This window comes from Chiloscyllium plagiosum, unplaced genomic scaffold (genome assembly GCF_037043375.1).
Source record: "Chiloscyllium plagiosum isolate Xiang-an unplaced genomic scaffold, Cpla_swu_hap1 HiC_scaffold_12, whole genome shotgun sequence".
In the NCBI taxonomy this organism is placed as follows: Eukaryota; Metazoa; Chordata; class Chondrichthyes; order Orectolobiformes; family Hemiscylliidae; genus Chiloscyllium; species Chiloscyllium plagiosum.
In genome coordinates, this window is record NW_028270150.1 from 42766476 (window position 1) to 42793043 (window position 26568).

The 26568-nt window shown below is 39.0% G+C and overlaps 1 protein-coding gene across 2 annotated transcripts in view; it reads left to right on the top strand.

Moving 5' to 3' along the window:
- LOC122555243 (protein maelstrom homolog) overlaps positions 1–26568 on the top strand; it is a 61820-nt gene that overhangs the window by 18830 nt on the left and 16422 nt on the right. For both annotated transcript variants that reach the window (XM_043701028.2, XM_087992395.1), the window contains exons 4-8: positions 2308–2463; positions 4857–4898; positions 11563–11693; positions 12006–12060; positions 13712–13853. In XM_043701028.2, coding sequence (XP_043556963.2) covers positions 2308–2463; positions 4857–4898; positions 11563–11693; positions 12006–12060; positions 13712–13853 — 526 coding nt within the window. The remainder of the gene's footprint in view (positions 1–2307; positions 2464–4856; positions 4899–11562; positions 11694–12005; positions 12061–13711; positions 13854–26568) is intronic.

Below are 26568 nucleotides of genomic sequence, written 5' to 3' on the forward strand. Positions count from 1 at the left end.
CCCTGTAGCTCAAATCCTCCAATCCTGGCAACATCCTTGTAAATCTTTTCTGAACCCTTTCAGGTTTCACAACATCCTTCCGATAGGGAGGAGCAATATTCCAACAGTGGCCTAACCAATGTCCTGTACAGATGCAACATGACCTCCTAACCCCTGTACTCAATACCCTGACCAATAAAGGAAAGCATACCAAATACTGCCTTCACTATCCTATCTTGATACTCCCTTTCCCTTTACAACTTAGGACAAGAATAGATAAGTCATTGGTTGAAAGTTACCATTGGCAATTTTTAAAGATTGCTGAAGTATACCTTGTAGCTAGTGTAATGAAGTCAATGTTTTCTTTGGCATCCAGCAAGGCACAATGTCATTGGCAAGATCAAAATTTATTGTTCAATGTTGAACCACAGCAGTGCATGTAGTATAGGTGTGTATGCAATATGCTTGTGGGGAAGTCGTGAAGTCTGCTTTGTCTTGGATAGTGTTGTGCAAGAGCTCAGGAAGTTACTGAAGCTGTACTCACTCGGGTAACTAGAGATGACTTGTGCTTGTAATGGTGGAGAGGCTTCTTATTTTGCATTTTTCCATTAGCATACCTTGAATGATGTCTTTGGTCTCCATCCACTGCCATCTTCTATTAGGACTAAGACATTGTGGGTTAAGTCTAAGATAGGAATAATTGGTTCATAAGCTGTTAGCTCAGTTCATGACTCAAATTCATCCATTTGTACTTCTAATTGGTTGTAAAATGCAGTCAATTACAATTAGTCCAACAATAGTTGTAAAATCTGACAGTGTATTGATCTGTCACACCGTTATCCAATTTCTTGTCTTATTTCTCCATGGTTAGCTGTAGTATAATACTGTCCATTCCTTAGTGATCTTATTCCAATCTCCAGCTTTTTGAGTTACTAAAGTGGCTTAAAAACATTTTATTAATTGTTCAGTGTTCCTTAATTTCTTGCACATGATTTTAAATTTCACATTTTAAGCCATTGTATTGAAATTGAAATATTGGAACATACACATGGTTTAAAGATGAAATGGAAATATTGGATTGCATGTTTGTAGATCTTTTTCAAATATAAAACTTTAATACATTTGAGGAAATGAGACTAAAGATTCATAGTCATACAGCACAGAAACAGATATTTTGGTCCGACTCCTAACCTCGTCCTATTTGCCAGCATTTGGCCATATTCCTGTAAACCCTTCCCAGTCATTTATCCATCCAGATGCCTCCTTAAATGTTGTAATTTATACCTGCTTCCATCACTTCCTCTGGCAGTTTGTTCCATACAAATATGAAAAATGTTACCCCTTGGGTCCTTTTTTAAACATTTACCCTTCTCACCTTAAACCTTCATCCTCTAGTTTTGGACTTCCCCAACTGTAGGAAAAAAAGATCTTGGCTATTCACCCTATCCGTGTCCCTCATTTTATAAACCTGTAGAAGACTGATGTAATATTTGTATCTTCAAAGTCTTGGAATGTTCTACAGTAATTTTATTTTGTATACTGCTCTGAGATTCAACAAAGATTAAATCTTTCGTTGCCTTACAGTAACAAAGGTTCATAAATGGCTGACATCATCAGTGACTTAGCCTATTCAGTTTATGAAGTCTTCAACTTGTGATGGACCCTCACCCATAACCATTCCTTGGTTTGTGCATTTAACTGGTCATTTGTGAATTCCAGGACTTCCTGTCAATTTTATAGAATAATGAATGCTATTACTTGTGTGGTTATTACAACTCCAGATTCAGCACCGCAAGCTTGAATTAATTTCTCAACAATTGATTTCATTAATTAGAAATAAATTGGATAAACAGTAGTTAGATTATTTTCAAATAATGTCTCATTGGGGCAAGAGAGGTCTGCTTTGTCTGTAGAAACTTAAACGAAAGAGCCAAGCAAATAACCTCCAAAGTACCTTTGTTAGAGATGTCAGTCCATAAGTCGTAAGGTTAAGAAACAAATGGATTTAATACCTGGCTTAGGGAAGAAAGTTGACAACTGTAGGAATGTACGTGGCCCTGAATGGGAAACTAGAATTTGCTGAGGGGAAAGTTGAAGGAGAACATGGACCTGACACGTCACTCTGACCAATAATAAAAATATGAATGTGATGCTGATTTATACTGGCAAATCAGTAGAGTTTACATTGCTAAAATTATACAGAAGCTACAGAATACTCTCATCTGACTGCTGAATCTGGTTTCTGCAACCTGACCAATATTGTTCATATTTTTTAATTGTAAAATTGCCCTACAGTGGTGAAATTATGCATTTTTCTTTCTTCCAAAGGAGTCTGTGATGAAGTTTTCCATTTTGTTAGTTTTTTGAGCCTGGCAGATCTCCCCCCAAACTCTGAACAACGCTTCCTTCCTTGTGAAATGGCTTGTGTTAAATATTCACTGAAGAATGGCATCATCAGTGAATTTCATTACTTCATAGATCCAGGTGAGTAACTTTCCATTTTCATTCTCATTGAAAATGTAGTGGTGAGCTGCCTTGTTGAACTGCTGTAGTCCATGTTCTGCAGTCTTGTTCTCTAAAGGAGTGTGGAATGGGGCCTTTAGGGGATAATGAAGCAAATTGTGACTCTTACAAAATGACCTGTTTTATTTTACTTTTATACCCAGACTCCCTCTTCTGTGTACTATTGTAGATTTCCGTTTTGCTGGAAGAATGGAAGGAAATGCTATGCAATATAATGTGCATAAACCTTTACTTTATAAATGAGAAATGAAAATGAATCTTCAGCAATGTTTGTTGTGAAATTGAAGATATGATAATAACACAAGTTTGCTGGAGGATGTCACCTTCAGTGTATGTGAGCATCACAGATATTAAAACTATTTAATTAAGCCTTGGAAGGAAGGGCTTAATCTTGCTCACAGTTGTCACATGTCTCCGAACATGGGTGGGATCCAGTTTTCTTTTGTTCAGGTAATGTGTAGATCAGTGAGACAAAAATAATGAATGAGCCTAATGAATGAGTCTTGAGATTAGACTCCAGTTTAGGCAAAACTGCTGCAAGTAAATAAATGCTATATATGGATTTGGAGGAATGGAGCTATTGTTCCCTGTTCTTCTGGAAATTCATCTACTGTAAACATTAAAAATGCAGAAAATACGACTGGTATCTGTGGTGAATGAAATAATGAGTAGAACCCCTGTGGAGGTGGCGGTTTCACCTCCTGACTGCAAAATAGCAAGAGATTGCATTGTCTCCTCTTTGAAGTAAGCCTATTGAACTGTGAGCCAGTCTTTCAGAGAGAAGAGCAGCAGGCTACCTCTGGGATCAGAACCCTTTAGGGTGGGAGTTCCATCTACCAAGAGCTGCTGGCCAGTGAGAGACTGTTAGCTGTTTGTCTCAGCAGCAGTACAGGAGAGACAGTGGTGCCAGAAAAGAGAGCCAACAGAGGATGATGGAACAACCCAGCCAGTGGTTATGGTACAGGAGTTTTATAGTGTATGGGTTGGCATTAAGGGGTGCATTGTGAGGTGAGTTCCTTGATCAAAGTTTTTTCTTAATTCACTACTTAAAGATCTTGATTAGTTGCTGATTGGGAAATACATCAATGGAGCTTCCTGCTCAAAACCTAATTGCTGACATGGCAAAGAAGGCAATAAGCCCTTAGATGCAGCATGCCCAACTATTTTTAGTCCTTGCCACATGCCATGCCATTTCTAGGGAGGGGAAAAGTTCAATCTACAAATCCAGCATTTTCCCTTAATGCTAATGTTCATGTAGTCTCTATATGCCTGAAATCGCTATAAAGTGACACATGCTGAATGTTGCAATTAAACGCAACAAAAACTACCTTTTATTCTCTCCCTTGCAGGGGAGAAATATAATTTTGTGGAAAATGTATTGTGCAATATCCAAATTCAATTTCAATGTGACTATGCTGCATTAGTAGCTGTTTAGTAAACCCTTGTACGATTAGCAAATCCAGCAAATGTCCAATTGCAGAATCAATATCATACTATTTGTGGTGTGAGGATAGAAAGTGCATTATACAACTTTGTGCTATGAGCTTTACGTTGGTCAGTTGACAAAGGACCAAGTAGCCCAATTAGGTGATTGATTAAAAATTGTGCATTAAGTAGGGAACCTGCCATTGTATATTGCAAGAAATATGTATTAATTTTAGTACAAAAGAGGCAAAGCAGCCTAATGGGGATTTAAGAGAAAATCTCAGTGACTAAATTTATTACTCAACCATGACAACCAGTGAACGTGCGTTTAAGACTAAATCATGTGGCTGCTTGCCATTCTCTAGCAGATTGTTCTTCATTTGATTATAGGACTATTAAACAGGGTTATTTTTGATAGTTATGACCTCCATCATATGTAATGTGTTCCTACTGCAGTTGCTTAAATTGCCATTTTATTTTATTGCCTTGGTAAAGAGCCTTTTGGGATGCTAGACTTGTGTATATATTGAACGTGGATAACATTTATAGATTTTAAATTTATTTTGAATTTGTTTGGGCTATGGATTCAGATACTTCTTGTGCAGTTAATGTTTACATTTTTGAATTCTGAAGAATTAATCTTTTTATGTAATGTTTTAAAGTGGTCTTTGGAAATTATAAATGAAGCCAGCATATCTCTACTTTTAAGTGGGCTGTAAAACTCTCAAGGCTAATTGAGTTGAAGATAAATTTTCCCTTTTAAATTCCCCTCATGATACAACAATGCACCTTGAAGCTCCCTAACATTTTTTCCTTAAATGTTTGCAAAATCCTAAGTGCAAACACGTGCTATCTCTGTGTACAAAGACTTAATTTACTAGTAATTTTGTTTCCTTCTCTTTCTCTTCTATTCCGTCACCTGAGCACAGGTATGATCCCTTGTGGTTTTCGGTACCATTGTCAAGTATCAAGTAAGTAACTGAAAATAATTATTTGTATCGGAGTTCAAAGTACAAAGTTGGAAGGGATGGGAGGAGTCATCCCTAAACTGCCCAGGAAAATTCAGTCATGGGAACGACCAGTGTGATGGGAGAGATGGAATCTGTAGGGAACTGATTCTCCAAAAGAAATTTACTTTCTCCAGTTTCTCCAATCAGTGATCCTGCCTCTCTCCTACTGTCTTGCTTCCCGAATCAGAAATGTTGACTTGTTATGCTTCTCCAGTTGTAGATTACATACAAATGAGGAACATGAGGAGACCATTCAATACATTGAGCCTCATCAAGGTTTGTGTGAAGATTTGTAGCTTTGGTGTCAGTTGCTGTAATTGTAAATGTTTGCCAAGCTGGGAAGTGGATTTGCAGACATGTCTGTGACATCTTCATTGCTTGGAGCCTTCTGTAAAGTGCTGCTGTACTGTTTGTTCTGGAATTAATTTGGTTCTGTTCACGGAACCAAACAAATTCCAGAAGTGACCATATGGAAGCGCTTCACATCAGGCTTCAAAGCAATGAAGATGTCACCAGACGGGGGATGAAATGTCTTCAAATCAACTTCCCAGCTCGGCAAACATACCCACAACTATGGCAGCATTGAGCCTACTGCGACATTCATGGAGATCATGGCTGACCTGAATGTAACTTCAAAAGCACATTCCCACTTTCCTGATAACTTTACAACCCTTTCTCAACAAGAATCCGCCTATCTCTGCATCATAAATACTTGAAGGACTCTGCTTGCACTACATTTTCAGGAAGAAAGTTCCAATGACTCGAGAGAAAATGTTTTTGCCAAATCTGTTTTAAATGAGCAACCCCTTAATTTTGAGTGCCCCCACTTCCAGATTCTCCCCTAGATGAAAAAGATCTTCACACCTACCCTTTCAAGACACTTCAGGATTTTGTTTTGATCAAATCACCTCTTATTCTAAAACTCAGATAAGAGCCTAGTTTGCCCACTTTCCTCAAAAGATACTATGTCCATTTGAAATATTAGTCTTCTAAACCTAAATTGCCTCCAGTGCAGTTGCATCCATCCTTAAATAAAGTAACCAGTACAATGCATGTACAGTACTTCAGATGCAATCTTGTCATAGACTTTTACGATACAGAAAGAGGCAAGTCAATCTATTCTGTTACCTGTTCTCCAGTCTGATCTCTGTAGCCCTCTAAATTCATTCTTTCAAATATGTATCCAGCTCTCTTGTAAAACCTTCTAATTCATCTTCTATAGTATCTGCCTCCACTCTTCCAGGCAGCATATTCCAAATCCTAAAAACAGAGCAAGTTTCTTCTCGGTTTACTCCAAGCTGTCTTGCTGACAAGTGTGAAATTATGACCCATAGTTACTGACATACCAACTGGTGGAAACAGAATATCCTCCTTCACCCTGTCAAAATTGTACATAATTTTGAAGAAAGGATTGCGAGGATGATTCAAGAGAAGAGTGAAAGTAATAGGGTGGTTGTTATGGGGGACTTTAACTTTCCTGATATTAATTGGGAAAGCTATAGCTCAAGTTCATTAGATGGTTCAGTGTTTGTCCAATGTGTGCAGGAGGGTTTCCTGACACAATATGTAGATAGGCCAACAAGAGGTGAGGCCATACTGGATTTGGTTCTGGGTAATGAACCAGGCCAGGTGTTAGAATTAGAGGTAGGTGAGCACTTTGGGGACAGTGACCACAATTCGATGACTTTTACTCTAGTGATGGAGAGGGATAAGTGTGCACTACAGGGCAAGAGTTATAGATGGGGGCAGGGAAATTATGATGCTGTGAGGCATGACTTAGGATGTGTGGCCTGGAAAAGTAAGCTTCAAGGCAAGGGTGTAATTGATATGTGGAGCTTGTTCAAGGAGCAACTATTGAGTGTCCTTGATAAGTATGTGCCCGTCAGGCAGGGAGGAAAGGGTCGTGTGAGGGAGCCTATGTTTAATAAGGAATTGGAATCCCTTGTTAAATGGAAGAGGGCGGCCTATGTAAAGATGAGGTGTGAAGGTTCAATTGGGGCGATTGAGAGTTATAAGGTAGCCAGGAAGGACCTGAAGAGAGAGCTAAGAGCAGCAAGGAGGGGACATGAAAGGTCCTTAGTTGGTAGGATTAGGGAAAACCCTAAGGCTTTCTATAGGTATGTTAGGAATAAAAGAATGACTAGGGTAGGAATAGGTCCAGTCAAGGATAGTAGTGGGAAGTTGCGTGTGGAGGCTGAAGAGATTGGGGAGACACTGAATGAATACTTTTCGTCAGTATTCAATCAGGAACAGGACATTGTTGTCAATGTGAGTACTGAGTCACAATTAAGTAGAATGGATGGCTTTGAAGTATGTAGAGAAGAGGTGTTGGAAATTCTGGAAAGGGTGAAAATAGATAAGTCCCCTGGGCCTGATGGCATTTATCCTAGGATTCTCTGGGAAGCAAGGGAGGAGATTGCAGAGCCATTGGCCTTGATTTTTATGTCCTCGTTGTCTACAGGAATAGTGCCAGAAGACTGAAGGATAGCAAATGTGGTTCCCTTGTTCAAGAAGGGGAGTAGGGATAACCCTAGTAACTATAGGCCGGTGAGTCTCACTTCTGTTGTGGGCAAAGTCTTAGAGAGGATTGTAAGGGATAGGATTTATGAACATCTGCCTAGGAATAATGTGATCAAGGATAGTCAGCATGGTTTTGTGAAGGGCAGGTCGTGCCTCACAAACCTTATTGAATTCTTTGAGAAGGTGACTAAGGAGGTGGACGAGGGTAAAGTGGTAAATGTGGTGTATATGGATTTTAGTAAGGTGTTTAATAAGGTTCCCCATGGTAGACTACTGCAAAAAATACGGAGGTATGGCATTGAGGGTGAGTTGGAGGTTTGGATTAGGAGTTGGCTGGCTGGAAGAAGACAGAAGGTAGTAGCTGATGGCAAAGGTTCATCTTGGAGTGCCTTCACTAGCGGTGTTCCGCAAGGATCTGTTTTGGGACCATTGCTGTTTGTCATTTTTATAAATGACCTGGAGGAGGGGTTAGAAGGTTGGGTGAGCAAGTTTGCGGATGATACGAAAGTCGGAGGAGTTGTAGACCGTGAGGAAGGATGTGGCAGGTTACAGCGGGATATAGATAAGTTGCAGAACTGGGCAGAAAGGTGGCAAATGGAGTTCAATGTAGCTAAGTGTGAGGTGATTCACTTTGGTAGGAGTAATAAAAAGATGGGGTACTGGGCTAACGGTCGGATACTTGGTAGTGTGGATGAGCAGAGGGATTTTGGTGTCCATGTACACAAATCTTTGAAAGTTGCCACCCAGGTAAATAGTGCGGTGAAGAAGGCATATGGCGTACTGGCTTTTATTGGTAGAGGAATTGAGTTCCGGAGTACTGAGGTCATGTTGCAGTTGTATAAGACTCTGGTGCGGCCGCATCTGGAGTATTGTGTGCAGTTTTGGTCGCCATACTATAGGAAGGATGTGGAGGCACTGGAACGGGTGCAGAGGCGGTTTACCAGGATGTTGCCTGGTATGTTAGAAAGATCGTATGAGGAAAGGCTGAGGCACTTGGGGTTGTTTTCATTGGAGAAAAGAAGGTTTAGGGGTGACTTGATAGAGGTGTATAAAATGATTAGGGGTTTAGATAGGGTCGACAGTGAGAATCTTTTTCCACGTATGGAGTCAGCTATTACAAGGGGGCATAGCTTTAAATTAAGGGGGGGTAGGTATAGGACAGATGTTAGGGGTAGGTTCTTTACTCAGCGAGTCGTGAGTTCATGGAATGTCCTGCCAGTAGCAGTGGTGGACTCTCCCTCATTATGGGCATTTAAGCGGGCATTGGATAGGCATATGGAGGATAGTGGGCTAGTGTAGGTTAGGTGGGCTTGGATCGGCGCAACATCGAGGGCCGAAGGGCCTGTACTGCGCTGTATTCTTCTATGTTCTATGTTCTATGTCTCAGGAAGGACCCCTCTTAATCTTCTCAGTGCCAAGGAAATAAGCCCAAATTCTTTAGTCTTGCCTTGTATCCAAAATCCCTAATTCCTGTTAGAATTCTAATAAATCTCCTTTTGAGTTCTCTCTCCAGGCTTCTAGTATCTTTTTTTTTCGAAAAAGTGCCCAGAACGCAATACAGTACTCCAAATGGATCTGACCATTGATTTGAAGAGGTGTAGCATCATTTCCTGGCTTTTTAAATTCTACCTCTATTTAGAAACCCAAGGACCCTATATGCTTTTGTAACAATTGTTTCAACTTGCCTGGCCACCTTTTAGAGAGCTGTGCATGTGAGCCCTGAGATCCCTCTTCTGCTACACTTGCCTTAAAATTGTACCATTGAGCTTATTTTTCCAAAATAAATATATTTTTTCATTTTCTGCATTTAAATTCATTTGCTGGGTATCTGCCCATTTGGTCAACTTGTTTATGTTCCCCAGAAGGCACTCCGCATCAGCCTCGCATTTCACTGTCTTCCCTAGCTTAGTCTCATCTGCAAATTGAGATTTTGCCATCAATGCCCATCTCCAAATTGCTATTTCTGATTTATGTGAACAAGGGTCCAAGCACTGATTTCGAGCAGACACAACTTTCAACTTGCCTCCAGTTTGAGAAATGCTCATCTATACTTACCCTGCATTTCTAACCTTTTTTAGGTCCTTGGCAGCATTAGAAGTTAACTATCAATCCCAAGCATTTAAATTGCTAACCAACCTGCCTTGTGGCACCATATCAAATGATTTCTGAAAATCCAAATATACAAAGTCCACAACACTGCCCTCAACCACTGCCTGTGTCACCTCGTCAAAGGAATCAATCAGATTTGTCAGATGTTACCTGTCCTTGTCAAGTATTAACTTTCTTTTTGTATATTTACCTTATCCTGTATTATGGTCTTCATCAGTTTTCCCACTACTGATATTAAGCTGGCAAGTCTGTTGTTCCTTGGTTATCTTTCCTTTAAGAAACGAGCAATGCTGTTGCATTTGCAATCCTCCAGTCCCCTGGGACTATATTGCTGGAACAGCACAGCAGGTCAGGCAGCATCCAGGGAACAGGAGATTCGACGTTTCGGGCACAGGCCCTTCTTCAGGAATTCCTGAAGAAGGGCCTGTGCCCGAAACGTCGAATCTCCTGTTCCCTGGATGCTGCCTGACCTGCTGTGCTGTTCCAGCAATAAAGTTTCAACTTTGATCTCCAGCATCTGCAGACCTCACTTTCTCCTCCCCTGGGACTAAACTTGTATTGAGAGGGATTTGGAAACTTTTTGTCTCATGCTATGCTATTTGCTCCCTTCCTTCTCTTAGCAATATAAGTGCATCCTATCCGGGCCTGGCAACTTCTCTACTTGCAGTGCTGCCAGCCTTTTTAGTACCTCCTTTATCTATCCCTATACTACACAGCTGCTCAACATCCTCATTTTCAACAATGCCATTGTCACCATTTTCTAATTTGGTAAATGCAGAAGCAAAGTACTTTATCCTTCACTGTCATTTACTGTTAATATATTTTGTTTTAGCGCAGCATGCCATACTTGTACTGTCTCTTAGCCTTCCTTATTCCAGCATTAGTGTGTCTCTTTCTCTCCCCCCCCCCCCCCCCCCCCCCCCCCCCCCCCCACCCCCATTTGACACATTCTCCCTGATTTTGATCGCTATTATTAGTCTGGAATGCATCATATGTCTTTTTTTTTTCTTCTTACTTTCACGTTGACCTCTGATACGGGAATTAAACCCACATTGTTATAGTCACTCTGCATCATAAATCATTCCTTCAATCAACTGGGCTAACCGACCCCACTCCTGATGAAAACGTGTCCTTACTGGAATATGAAACTTTGTTCCAGAGTAGAATGATTAATTCTGATTTTAATCTGCATTTCAGCCTGTTTTATTTGAGATTGGAATATATTCACCTATATCTACTTTGTTTATTACTAAGGGAATAAAACATTTTCTGTTTCATCACAGTTGAAAGAGTACATTTATTTCCTGTTGATCCTAGTTTAATGACAAGTGATTGGTAAATGGGGTGATGGTATTGTTACTGGACCACACTTCAGTGGCCTAGGTTAAACCACGGGGACATGCATTCACACTGCACCATGGTAACTGGTATTCATCTGTTCGTTGAATTTATGGAATTAAAAGCTAATTTTGGTAATTTTGACCATAAAACACCCCAACAGTTTTAGAAAAGTAATCTGGCTCACTAATGTTCTTTAGGAGAGGACATCTGCAATCTTTGCACTATCAGGCCGAGAATTAATTCCAGTTGTCCAGCAGTGTGGTTGACTCTTAATTGCCCTCTTCAATGACCTAGTAAACTGCTTCATTCAAGGACAAGTAAGGGTAGAAAAAAAAGATGATCTTCCCTGTCAACTTGCATCTCTTGAAAAGAATATCTATTTTAAAAAAAACTATTTTAAAAAAATGTTTTTATACACTGCCCCTTTCTCCAGACTGAGAGAACAGGACTAGGACTAAGAATTTGACCTGTTAAAGCCTAAACTGAGCTTAATTGGGAATGGTCAAAATTAAATATTTTTAGAAATAATGTTCACTTCATTGTGACATGGAAGAGAAAAACAATTAACGGGAGGGATTTTTGCAATGTTTTTGACTAAATCCAAGTGATGCTTATGTAAAGGAAGTTATTTCTATTAAAACACTTTCTTTGCTAGGTGATGCCACTCACAAAATTCCACTTTCAAACTTTGAACTTGCAAGTTCCAGTTACAGTGAGATCTTTCAACAGTTTTGTGCTTTTCTGAGGCAAGAAAGAAGCTGTGGTTTCCCTCCAGTTTACTGTAAGGTAATATATTACATGGTAAAATTCCACTGCTTGAGGAAATAACTGCAGTTAAATTGGAGCAAGGAAGTAGAATTGTAATTAGCAAGCTTTGTCTTCCTAGTCTCAAGAGAACCATGGATTTTTGGGGGGATTGGTGGGGGAGGGGGAATGTTGTTGAAGAAATGTTCTAATTTATTTCTATACCTTCCATTGAAGATAATTAAATAAGCATCTGCCTAGCGGTATAGAAAGGCTAATCTTGTGTAGGTCAGTGCATGTCTTTGTTCAAAGGTCACCTTTTTAAATTTGATAATCTGTTTATTTCAATTCTAGTTAGCTGAGTGCTTCAGAGTGAATTGGTGTTTGAACTGGTTGGCCAGAAAAGCAGGTATATTATCTTTTCCCCTTTTTTAAAATTTAAAACAAAAGCAAACTAGCGTTGAATATTTTGATCATAGTGAACAGCAATACTTGGTTAGGAGTTCCTGCTCTATAAACGCGATGAATTTTCCTTCTGATCACTAAATTTCAAATCTCAATAACATTAGCTATCTCGTGCATAATATGAATCTCGTATTAATTAATAATAATTATAAGTTTTATTTGAGGATTTAGGGTGGAAGTTGAATATTTGAGCAACATGCGTTGTAAATTAGTGAATATAAATTCATAAGACCAAAGACATAGGAGTGGAAGTAAGGCTATTCGGCCCATCCACCATTTAATCATGGCTGATGTGCATTAGAACTCCACTTACCTGCACTCTCCTCATAGCCTTCAATTCCTAGTGAGATCAAGAATTTATCAATCTCTGCCTTGAAGACATTTAACGTCCCAGCCTCCACTGCGCTCCCGTGGCAATGAATTCCACAGGCCCACCACTCTCTGGCTGAAGAATTGTCTACTCATTTCTGTTCTAAATTGACCCCCTCTAATCCTAAGGCTGTGCCCAAGGGTCCTAGTCTCCCAGCCTACAGAAACCACTTCCCAGCGACCACCCTTTCTAAGCCATGCATTATCTTGTAAGTTTCTAATAGATTTCCCCTCAACCTTCTAAACTCCAATGAATACAATCTGTAGATGATACAGATGGGTATAATCTAGTTGATTTCCAGATGTTTTGCCTATAATACTTTATAGTATAAGCCTCAGTCAATGGTTAAAATGCCAAGTATTTTTCCCCAGTTTGAAAATGATCTGCAATGTAAGTTAGGATAGCATAACATTTTTATTGTGAAACCATTTCGATTGGCAACAGTAAGTGAGCACATTTTTGTTTAAAATACCTTTGTTTTTTGTTTCTCATGGATAAAGGAAACAGAATTGATGTTTTGATATTTTTAATTTATAGCTTAGCTAGCTACTAACGTGGCATTACCACGTAGTAGTACAGCTACTGTATAAAACATCTAATGTTGGTGCATCTGTTGCAAAGAAGTTAGGAATACCAAGGTAAAGAAGGAACTATTGATCCATGACTTGGTGGGGCCAAAGGTGTGGGTTTTATAAAAGATCTTAAAGGACAGGTGGACATGGAGGGGATTCCAAACCATGGGGTCTGGGGAAGCTTTGATTACGGTTAGCGAATTGAAGAATGAGAGCATTGACTTCCAGGGTATTCCCTTTTTGTTAAATAGGGCATTCCCGATGTCTTGAAGTTGACTTTTTTTAATTGCAAACTCCCTTTTTATGAGTGCTGTATACTTGTGGTTGACAACTGTACACAAAATCCGAAAACTGCGGATGCTGTAACTCAGAAACCAAAATAGAAGTTGCTGGAAAAACTCCGCAGGTCTGGCAGCATTTGAGAAATTAGGGTTAACATTTTGGGTCAAGTGACGCTTCCTCAGAACTGAAATGTTAATTCTGATTTCTCTTCACTGATGCTGCTAGACCTGCTGATATTTCCAGCAACTTCTGTTTATAATTTTCAAAATATATAGTTCATTTGTTTTTTCTGATTTTAAAAATAAGAGAAATAACATTTTTATTGTTTTCTTCAGTTATTCAGTGTCCTAATTTTAGTGTTTTTATGACAGGTAGAAGCACTCCTGTGAATGTTTTTGAGCTTGAAGAACTGATAGAGAAACTTTATGAACACAAGTTAAAAGAGAAACCTTCCAAAGCTAGTGTGGAGAGAATGCTGGATGTAATGATTTGGGATTATGCTGCAAATACTAGGTCTGTCAATTTTTAAAAATTGCACCCTTTTTAAATATGTAAAAATGAAAGAAATGGTAGCATGATATAAATCTTCTTGGCCAGGGATAAGGAAGCTTCCTTTTTGGCTCTATTCTAGGTGACTGTATTTCACATGATTATTGGCTACTACCCATGTTCACCGTCCTAATCTATTCTAAATTTGTGAACACTTAAAAGTAGGCTTAAGACCTGATTACCTTACAATTAACCTGTACTAAAACAAAAAGGTTTGAAGATTCAGCAATGATTAACAGTTGGGTGGCATGAACCCCAGTCAGTCAAATGAACAGTTTGAAGAAGGATGCTGGATGTTCTGGAACTGAATAGTTTTTAAGGATCAGATAATCCAATTTCCTGATGCATATCACAAGCTGATGTTTGGTCCTGGTGTGTAGTGGAATATACTGGCGTTGATAAATGCAAATAATCCATGTATTTATTTTTATCTGCTCATTTGTTATAATGCTGTGATTCTCAAATAACTGAGTTATGGGGGTCTTTTGAAACTAAGTACCATATATACTCCAGTAAAAGTAAATCTCATGTAAAAGTTGACCCTTATTTTTGGCCAAAAAATCTAGAGTTTTCCATATCTCGTATAAAAGTCGACCCTAGTACATAAATTTTAAGGCTACAGTGATTGGTGAGACTGTATGAGAGTCAAATGTTTAACTTTTTTTATCAGAAATAAAAGCTTAAAATGTTAGTTTGAAAAACTAAAACAACTGCAAATGAAGAGTATGGAGGGAAATGGAAGAAACTGCTGGGAAAGTTTAAGTTCCATCAGGTCCGAGTCCGATGAGTGCAGTTCAGCTGAGCTCCGTTCCCTTGTAACACTCATTGATTACAGTCATACCCTGTCAGGCAGGGAGGAAAGCGTCGTGTGAGGGAGCCGTGGTTTAATAAGGAATTGGAATCCCTTGTTAAAGGGAAGAGGGTGGCCTGTGTAAAGATGAGGCGTGAAGGTTCAATTGGGGCAATTGAGAGTTATAAGGTAGCCAGGAAGGATCTGAAGAGAGAGTTAAGAGCAGCAAGGAGGGGACATGAAAAGTCCTTAGTTGGTAGGATTAGGGAAAACCCAAAGGCTTACTATAGGTATGTCAGGAATAAAAGAATGACTAGGATAGGAATAGGTCCAGTCAAGGATAGTAGTGGGAAGTTGCGTGTGGAGGCTGAAGAGATTGGGGAGACACTGAATGAATACTTTTCGTCAGTATTCACTCAGGAACAGGACATTGTTGCCGATGTGAATACTGAGTCACAATTAATTAGAATGGACGGCTTTGAGGTATGTAGGGAAGAGGTGTTGGAAATTCTGGAAAGGGTGAAAATAGATAAGTGCCCTGGACCTGATGGCATTTATCCTAGGATTCTCTGGGAAGCAAGGGAGGAGATTGCAGAGCCATTGGCCTTGATTTTTATGTCCTCGTTGTCTACAGGAATAGTGCCAGAAGACTGGAGGATAGCAAATGTGGTTCCCTTGTTCAAGAAGGGGAGTAGGGATAACCCTAGTAACTATAGGCCGGTGAGTCTCACTTCTGTTGTGGGCAAAGTCTTAGAGAGAATTGTAAGGGATAGGATTTATGAACATCTGCCTAGGAATAATGTGATCAAGCTTAGTCAGCATGGTTTTGTAAAGGGCAGGTCGTGCCTCACAAACCTTATTGAATTCTTTGAGAAGGTGACTAAGGAGGTGGACGAGGGTAAAGTGGTAGATGTGGTGTATATGGATTTTAGTAAGGCATTTGATAAGGTTCCCCATGGTAGGCTACTGCAAAGAATACGGAGGTATTACATTGAGGGTGAGTTGGAGGTTTGGATTAGGAATTGGCTGGCTGGAAGAAGACAGAGGGTAGTATTTGATGGTAAAGGTTCATCTTGGAGTGCAGTTACTAGCTGTGTTCCGCAAGGATCTGTTTTGGGACCATTGCTGTTTGTCATTTTTATAAATGACCTGGAGGAGGGGCTAGAAGGTTGGGTGAGCAAGTTTGCGGATGATATGATAGTCGGTGGAGTTGTTGACAGTGAGGAAGGATGTGTCAGGTTACAGCAGGATATAGATAAGTTGCAGAGCTGGGCAGAAAGGTGGCAAATGGAGTTCAATGTAGGTAAGTGTGAGGTGATTCACTTTGGTAAGAGTAACAAGAAGATGGGGTACTGGGCTAATGGTCGGATACTTGGTAGTGTGGATGAGCAGAGGGATCTTGGTGTCCATGTACACAGATCTCTGAAAGTTGCCACCCAGGTAAATAGTGCGGTGAAGAAGGCATATGGCGTACTGGCTTTTATTGGTAGAGGAATTGAGTTCCGGAGTCCTGAGGTCATGTTGCAGTTGTATAAGACTCTGGTGTGGCCGCATCTGGAGTATTGTGTGCAGTTTTGGTCGCCATACTATAGGAAGGATGTGGAGGCACTGGAACGGGTGCAGAGGAGGTTTACCAGGATGTTGCCTGGTATGGTAGGAAGATCGTATGAGGAAAGGCTGAGGCACTTGGGGCTGTTTTCATTGGAGAAAAGAAGGTTTAGGGGTGACTTGATAGAGGTGTACAAGATGATTAGGGGTTTAGATAGGGTTGACCATGAGAACCTTTTTCCACGTATGGAGTCAGTTATTACGAGGCGGCATAACTTTAAATTAGGGGGTGGTAGGTTTAGGACAGATGTTAGGGGTAGATTATTTTCTCAGTGAGTCGTGAGTTCATGGAATGCCCTACCAGTAGCAGTGTTGGACTCTCCCTCTTTGTGGGCATTTGAACGGGCATTGGATAGTCATATGGAGGATAGTGGGCTAGTGTAGGTTAGGTGGGCTTGGAGCAGCGCAACATCGAGTGCCAAAGGGCCTGTACTGCGCTGTATTTTTCTATGTTCTAATTAAGGTTTTGAAATTTCTTTTTTGTGTAAAAGTTTCCTCCAGAAAAAGCAAAAAATATACAGCAGTGTTTAAACTTAACGTTACTGAAATTGCAGAGAAGACAAATAACTGTAGCAGCAATTTGTTGTTTTTTCTAATTGTTTAGAGATCAATTTGGCTTCTGCTGATGATATAGTATTTTGGACGATAGCATGAATTGCAACTCCTCAAAAGTAGTATCCATGTAATAGTTGACCCCATAAATTTAATCTTAAAAAAAGTCTTTTAAAAATTTGACTTTTACACAAGTATATACGGTATGTTTGATTATTTTGTAATATATTGCCTGCTCTCTGTGAAGCAATCTTGCAATTAACATTGTTCCGTACAGCTCAGTTACACCAAGAACTTCACCTGTCACTAACATAGACAGTACTCATTCTTATTTTACAATCAGTGAAATTGATAAACAAATACTCAGACACACAGCAACGAGAAAGGGGTAGTAACAGTAGAGACCGTGGGGTTAAAGGGTCAGTTAATGCCTGATGTGATTTCAACAAGTGTTCTGGTATACCAGCAGGACCATGTTCTCTAAAAGAATGGGTAGTGGGTATGTTTTGAGGTAATGTCCTGCCATTTTCCTTATCAGTAATATTAGTTTGTTAGCAGTCTGTATTGTAATCTGCCATTGTTAATAAAACGTCAGAGGTAACTGCAGTGGGCCTTGTATTTAAATAGACTTCATTGCACATAGTAAGCGGGAAGGTATGATTTCAAAATCCCGTCCCCGCATTGTTCTATGTTAAGGCTGACGATTGATTATGACTCTCTGCAGCAGTGATGGATCTCTGTGATAGAGGAGCAAGTGAATGTAGTAATTTCGGTCATGAGCAATTCCATAAATGGGATTCCAATGCTGACATGGATTTATTAATTTTGAATGTTAAGGACCAGACCAAATCTTCTCAGAATTATTAAGGTGATAGTGCCCATACTAATTTTTTTCATTTCAAAAGTAAGTGTAAGGCGTTGCAGTTTAATTGGTCAAACTACTCGACTTTAAGTAAAGCACACTTTATTTTTTACACTACAGTTAAAATACAGACACAAGAAAATAATTGGCTTAACTGTAACTATCAATGCTTGAAATATATATAAAACTGCTGCTAATTAACTGTTTCAATATAGTAACATCCCATAAACACCTTTGACAAAGGCAAATTCTGTAAAATAGATTTTCACATGCAATTCTAGCACCAGGAAAAAACCTGAGCTTTTAGTTGTAACCGGAATAAGAGCTTCCACATGCAGCTTCAAGATCCCAACAACTGCTGAAAGGTTAAACTTAAAAATCCTGGTTGTGTGGAAGCTTGATCCTGTCTGTTCAGGCTCTCAGGCTGTTTACTTATTGGCTTTGACTGGATTGCTCACCAAGTCGGTCACAACCTTTTTGTTCATAAAAACCAGGACAAAATATACCTCTTAATGCTTAAGATTCATCTAATACCCCCCCTCCAACCCCACAGCCAAAAGAATGAACTATCAATAAGAGCCTTGGTCTTAACTACTAGTACACTACAATATATGTACGTTACATTGACTCTAAGCATGCAATCATTCACTACTACAGTCCATTTCAGTCTTTATTTTCCCACCACCAAATATTTCTGCCTTTGTTCATCAAAGTTGCAAAAATACATTGGCAATTGCGTTCTCTTGGTACATCACGTGTTTGATTTTTAATTGAATGGTTGCTACAATAAGCTCCATCTAAACAGTCTGGAATTTGTACCCTATTTTCCCCAAAAATTTAAGGTGTTGTGACCAGTATATACGATTGTCTCCAATACATTACTGGCAAAGAAAATGTCGAAATGCCAACACAAAACTCATGGGTCCCCTTCTGAATTTTGGAATATTTTTAATGGATTATTATTCACTTTTCAGGAAAAATACACAATAGGTCTTTCTATCTCTTTGTAAAAGTAAAGCACTGACACCCATGTCACTTTTATCGATAGCCATTTTGAATGGCTTCATGTAATTAGGCATGGCAAACATTGGGGCAGTGATTAACACAGCTAACAGGCTATCACATGCTTTCTGAACATTCCTCCAGCCACAAACTTTCTGCACCGCTTCAAGTCACTCAGTGGGGCAACTGCATATGCTGAAATTTGGTGCGAGCCTTGGTCTTAACTACTAGTACACTACAATAATTCACCAAATTAAAAAACACTCAGTCTCGGGAATTTTAGTAGTTCCCTCTTTGTCGATATGGGGAAGCTCCCCAATAACCTTTATTTTCACGAACCATGGGGGTGATCCATCAATATCCAATGACATGGCCCAGGAATATGACTTGGGCTTTTGTGAACTCTCACTCTCAGCTGGGTTTATTACCAAGCCTGTTTCCTGAAGTCAATTGAACATTTCCAAAAGATGCTCCAAATGTTCCTTCCATATATGATTTAAAAACCACCGATTGTCAATATATGCAACACAATTGGGTAATCCTGAAATGACTGTATTGGTTAGTCTTTGAAATGTGGCTGGTGCATATTTCATTCAAAATGGTATAACTTTAAACTGGTAGTCCATTTGATGTCTCAAGCTGAAATTTCCTTCACTCCTTTTTTGGATAAAGTACCTGCCAGTACCCTCTGAATAAGTCCAACTTTAAAATAAAGTTGCTTGTCCTACCTTAATATAGTCTTCCAAATGTGGAATAGGATATGAATCAGATTTTGTGACTGTATTGACTTTGTGATAGTCCACATTTTTGGGTACCATGTGGTTTTGGCAACATTACTATGAGTGTGAGCTCCATTTGCTGCAACTCACTTCAATTAATTGTTTTTACACCAGTATTCAAGCTCATCTTGAACCTGTATAGACTTCACAGGGTTAAGTTTGTAAGGATGTTGCTTCATTGGAACAGCATTTCCTATATCAACATAGTCCGATTAATACTTCCCAGCTTATTCCCACATATTCCCCCCCCACCCCCCCATATGATTGTAACAATCCCTTTTTTTACAGCTCATTTTGATTTTCCAATGGAAGGTATATCAATTAGAGTCAGAGTCATGGAGATGTACAGCATTGTATCAGACCCTTCAGTCCAACCCGTCCATGCCGACCAGATATCCTAACCAATCTAGTCCCACCTGCCAGCACCTGGCCCATATCCCTCCAAACCCTTCCTATTTGTATACCCATCCAAATGCCTCTTAAATGTTGCAATTGTACCAGCCTCGGATTTTCATTAGATGTTCCCATGTCCGGACAATTTTTTAAAAAGTGTCTCCGTTTTCACTTTCCCCCTTTTTTGGTCAATTAGAAACAAGAAGGGAGAAAATCTGAGAAAGATTTTGTCCTTTTCCGTTAACACCCACTGCACCGCAGACTATTATGGGCAATCGAACCATATCGCTGCCCCACCACCTAAAGCTACCATTTTAATGGCTTCAATGCTGATGATGCCTTTGAAACCATGAAACAGGATTGCTAACTTTGATAGGACAACTGTCATCACATTACCTCCCATCATAATCTGTCCCTCCCCAGAGTTCAGCCAATGATTGCTGAACACTGCAATTATCATGAGGCCCAACCTAACCATAATTTTTCAAAATCTGGTCACCATACTAAAGTGCTACAAAATGTTAGGCTTTCTAAGATGGTTACATCTTACATTGTCTCCTTTTAATTCAGGTTAAAATGGGGTAGCTTGGAGATGTGATCTCCATACTAAGTCTGCCCTGCAACAAACTCATCCTGCTTGTTATCAAGGAAGGAAGAAACTCAACAAAATTCATTGAATTGTGCAAATTTTAACACCTTGAAACAAAGAAGGCAACATGCCTTGCTGCATGCAGGCTTTCAAAGTCAGAAATTTGGGGAAGGATGCCGTTGCTAAAAGACTAATGATTAATGTGGAAAGAAAAATCAGAGTACAAGAAAAAGCTAGCAAGAAATTTTAAAACATTTAGTAAAACTTTCTACAGACATTTAATAACAAGATGACAAAGTGAATGGTGGTGCTATAAAAATGAGTATGGGGGCACTAAGGGAAAATAAGCTCATTATTAATAAACAGATAATTTGCACACCAGAAGATACAGTAACACCCCACAAATACTGGAAATAAGGAAATGGAATGGAATTAACTCAAGAAAATTTGCAGTGGTACTGGGTGAAATTGTTTGGAGATACAGGCTGATAAGTTCTTAGAAGTGGCTAAATGAGATACTTTTCCAAGATTCTGGGAAGGTTCCATTAGATTGGAAAATAGTCAATGTAACTCCTTTATTCAAAAATGAAAGGAGACAAAAAGCTGGAAAGTAAAAGCAAGCTAGCTTAATACTTATAGGGGACATGTGATAAGTTATTATTTAAGACTAATGACAAGGCACTTGGATAAATTCAAGGTATATGGGCAAATCAGCATGGTTTTGTGAAAAGAAAAATCATGCTCAACTAATTTCCTGGAGCTCTTTGAAGAACTAAAATGCTGAGGATCAAGGCAAATCAGTGGATGTACAATATTAAATCTCATAGTAATTTGATAAACTGCCATATCAAGAGGCTACAGTGGCAAATAAAACCTCATGGTGTGCAGTTTTATCCCAATTTTTGACAACTTCTCATCGTCCAACTTAATTTGAGGAATGTCCATTTCAGAACTATCTGAACTTGGTTCTTCGCTCTGGTGTAACTAGTAACAGATTCTCATTTTGCTTTATTTCCCTATCAAAGTACCTTTTGAGCATATTCACATGACAGATTTCTTTCTATCTGGCATTCTTACCAAATAATTCACCTCGCTCACTTTCCTTTTGATCTGATTTAGGCTCATTAAGCTTTGCCTTTAAAAGTTACTCCACTGGGAGTAACACTGATATTTTATCTCCACTGGCAAAATTAGGAAATTTTTTGATTTCTTGTCTGCTTCTGATTTCATTACAATCTGTGCTATTTTTAAATGCTGTCTAACCAACTCGCCTTTTCTTTTTAACCTTGCCCAAAAATCTGATACACAGTTCAAATATGTGGTCTCCGAACTCTGACTTGTCAATTTCCTCTCACCACATGCCCAAACTAATTCAAATGGACTGAATTGCAAATTGTGCATGGGACAACTGAATTCCTTTATCCTAGTCCTCTGGATAGGTCTTGTCTATAAGCCCTCAACATGGTCTTTAGAGGTTTGATACTATCCTTCTAATGCTCCCTGTGATTCTGGATGGTACGCAGCTGATGTGAATTGTTTTATTCCTAAGATATCCATAACTTTCTTGAATAATTTTGATGTAAAATTTGATCCTTGATATGATTGTATTCATGTGGGTAGTAAAAAAAAAAGTAACTTCTACAATCCATTTAACTGGGATACTGCATGATGGGATGGCCAATGGAATTCTAATAGCCTCATTTATCATGGTCAACAATACTGCTTCCCACTTTTTTGATTTAGCTAGGGCTCCTACTCGATCAATTACGACTGTTGTAAAAGGTTCCTGAAATGTGTGAATGGTTTTATCACTGCCTGAGATTTTCCAATTACCTGACATATATGAATGTCAAACGATATTCAACTAAATCCTTCTGCACTCCAGGGCAATAAAAATATTTTTGTATTTTGGCGTGAGTTTTCCTTACTTCCAAATGACTTTTACTGATAATTCGTATGCTACCCACGTGGTAGAATGCACTAAGTGATGTATTTTCAACTTGATGAACTTCTGCCCGTTTCTCATATGCCTGATTGTGTGATAGTCTCCATTTCCTCTTTAAGACATCATTTTTAAATAGTAACATTCTTGGATACACTATCTTTGTTTGTTTTTAATACAACTTTCCATTGTCCTCTTTCCATTGTAATTCAGTTAATTTCTTTGAACTAAAAATATCCATTTTGTCTTCCACCTTTTGTTTTTTTTTTCTCAACCATTTAATCAAACACAGTTTCTGGTAATTGAATTTCAGCTTCCTTAACTTTATTCTTTGATTTCTCCTGTTTCCAACTGTGGCTTTGTGACCTTGTTACCATACAGTCAGAAAAGATTCCAGTGTATGCTTTCTTCATATCTCAATTACCTGATTTTTTTTTTCCCCATTGATTTTTCAACCACAGTAGGCATCACCCCCAACTGTGATCCCACGCTATCACTACGAAGGATAAACCACTTCTGGAACCAAGAATTTCCCTCCTCTGACTACCACTTCACCAAACTTTCCAACCTCCATTTACATTATGGGTCACTGCTCATATTTATTCTGGCAATACTCTTGAATTACTTGTCTCCTCTTTCACTATCAAAGATTGACATGCTCCCATATATCTGAAAATCTTAATTTCTTTCCGATCTTTGACTCTGATGGGATTGTTGTTCATCATTGTGATCATCATTACTCCTATCTTCCACTTTGACCTCTGGCATTTTAAGTCTGCTTTGAGTTTTCAGTTGCAACCTCTTAAGTTTTTATTTAAAAAAAAACTCTCACCCTTTCTTCTGCCCTGAACCTCCTTTTTCTTTCTGTTCTACTAGAGCTATTTATCTGCTTTCAATCATAATTCTAACTGTTTCATTGCCTTTTTGTTTCAGCTGCTTCATTTGAATCTGAATTTTAGCCATTTACAATGTCAAGCTATTACTGCAATTGCCTCCATTTTTTTGCATGGGAAAAAGACAACCCCAACTCCAGAATCTTTGCCTTGCTTCCTGTCAGTAAAACTCCTGAAGTGACTTCTTCCATCCCCAGGAAACCCAGTGACTGAAAGAGCCATTACTACACAAGGTACATCCTATTTAAGCCAACCAAATTCAACATCTGAAAAAAGAAAGTTAACCCTGACCTCTTACTCCCTTTTGAGCCCAATAATCCAAAATGCAACCTGCAATTTGAGATTTTCTTCCTGACAAGAGCAGCAGTTTATTATGGACAAGAGCAGCAGTTTATTATGGACCTGACCAAATCCCCTCAGAATAAGTTAAGAAGGTAGCAAGGACCTTTTTCTTATTTTAAAAGTGTAGGATGTTGCCTTCCAGATGCAGTTCAGTTGGTCAAATTACTTGACTGTAAGCAAAATACATTTGTATTTTGACTGTAGAGTAAAATTAAACAAAAAAATTGGCTTAACTTTAACTCTGTCACAATGTGTAACAAAATGATATATATAAATTACTAATTGTGTTCCAATACAGTAACATGCCATAAGTACACCCTTGGCAAAGACAAATTGCATAAGAGGTTATCTCTTATAGTGACAGGAAGAGAATTCCAGGTTTTAGCTGTAACAGAGGAATAAGAGCCTCCACATCCAGCTTCAAGACCCCAGCAACTGCAGACCACAAAAACTAAAAATACTGGTCATGTGGGAGTTTGACCCCACTCATTCAGGCTGCTTCTATTGTTCCAAAGTTTAAAAAAAAAAGCTAAGACCCCTCTGTTTATTTTATTGGCTTTGAGGAGACCACTTGACCTTTGTGTCTCAACCTTTTATTTTAAAAAAAATACTAAGTGCACCTCTGACGATATTTTATTATCGCTTTAATAGAGTCATAGAGGTGTACAGCATGGAAATAGATCTTTCGGTCCAACTCGTCCATACCCACCAGATATCCTAAACAAATCTCGTCCCATTTGTCAGTATTTGGCCCATATCCCTTTTAAACCCTTCCTATTCATGCATCCATCCAGATGCCTTTTAAATGTTCTCGCCTCCATCACTGCCCCTGGCAGCTCATTCCATACATGCCACCATCCTCTGTGAAAAAGTTGCCCCTTAGGTCCCTTTTTAAATCTTATCTCTCTTCCCCTATGCCTTCTAGTTTTGCACTCCCCAACCCAGGGGCAAAAACCTTGCCTACTTACCCTATCCATGCCCTTCATGATTTCATAAGCCTCTATAAGGTTACCTCTCAGCCCCTGGCGCTTCGGGGAGAAAACCTCCAGCCTATTCAGAATTTCCCTACTGCTGAAATACTCCAAAACCAGCAGCATCCTTGTAAATCTTTTCTGAACCCATCAAGTTTAACGGCAACTTTTCTATAACCGCGAAACCAGGATTGAATACAGTATTCTAAAACTGGCCTAAACAGTATCCTGTATAGTGCAACATGATGTTGCAACTCCTTCACTCAATGCACTGACCATTTGAAGGTAAGTTTGTCAAATGCTGCCTTCACCTTGTCGACCTGTGACTCAATTTTTAAAGAACTGTACACCTGCGCCCCTAGGTTTCTCTGTTTGGCAACACTCACCATTAACTGTATAACTTCTGCCCTGGTTTGCCTTACCAAAATGCAGCAATGCACATTTATCTAAATTAAATTCCACTGCCTCTCCTTGGCCCACATGCCCACTTGATCATGGTCCTGTTATTTTGCAGCAGCATTCTATTGGGTGTAGTGAGGTATTTGGATTTCTTTTTAAATGTTAATGATCTCAAAAAGTATATGCTTTGAAACCAAAGATTCCATCACATTACAGTACATTTGTGGAAAAATGTTTTTGTATGTATTTAGATTACTTTGTACAGTTGCTGTTTGTTATAAGTGGATGCAAAATGTACTTCAATTTAGCAAGCATGTCATGCACTTAATATCGTGCATGAAACTTAGCAAATGTGTAAAAAATCAAGTACTTGCAATCATAATTCTGAAATTATATAATCACAGTAGGAGCATGTCAATTCTGTATCTACAGTTGCTTTGCTTCAGTATTGTTGAAATAGGACAATATATTTGTTTTAATATTGAGCTTCAGTTTTTGTTTCCCACAGACTGTGTTCAATTCCTGCTTTCAAGATGACTTTCCCCATACTTCTGCTCCCATATTCCATTCCTCTGTTCATGTCTTTAATCCCGCTTTGCATCACTCCACCCACACTTTTAAAATCATTAAAGTTCTTAGTTTAAAACCCCCCAGTGTTGCTCTCTACTGTGTATCTTTTTGGAATTCAGAATTAAGTCCTGGCCTCTGCCCAGTGGCAGATGTTGGTCAGTGCATGTAATTCTGTTTGCACAGAACAAATCCTGCTGCTAGATGGCACCAGTCAATTAAAACTGATCCATCAAGTAAATTTAAAGCACACATTTGGTAATACGACATATTTTAAACGGTGTTTTATTTACGAATGTAGGCATTTATGAATGTACACCACTTCATTATTGTTTAAAAGTTGTTTTCTGCTGCAAAGGCCCTGAAGTACCTAACTGAGTACCATTTATAGTCTCAAGTTATTTTGGCTAGGGATGCACAGCATACACAAGCCATTACAGTATTTTATAGTATTTAAATTTGTTGTTTTTCCAAGCAAAACTGCAAGAACTTAAGCTATGTTTCACAGTTATTTTGTAGAATTTGTGGCTGCATGCTAAGTGGAAATTCTGTAACGTGTCTTTTGTATTGACTAGTTAGTTAACTCTGCAGTCATCAATTACTAGTTAGCTGAAAGAACAACCAGAATGTAGCATATGTACAGCAACACACCAGTTCTTTCACTATAAGAGACCAATGTATGAAGAAGCCACAATAATCAAAAGCTATTTACACTACATAATTTATATCCTGTACAGACCAACTGGTGGAGGTATTCAGCAATGTCGTCAACCTCTCCTTCCTGCAAGTTAAAGTCTCCACCTGGTTCAAGAAGACCGCTGTTATCCCAGTACCTAAGAGAGCACATGCAACATGACCTAATGACTATTGCCCAGTGGTTTGAGTTCCATAATTACTAAAGTGCTTAGAGAGGCTGTTTTAAGACCCATGTCAACTCTGGTCTCCCAGCTTGCCTCAATCCTCTACAATTTACCTACCACTTTAACAGCG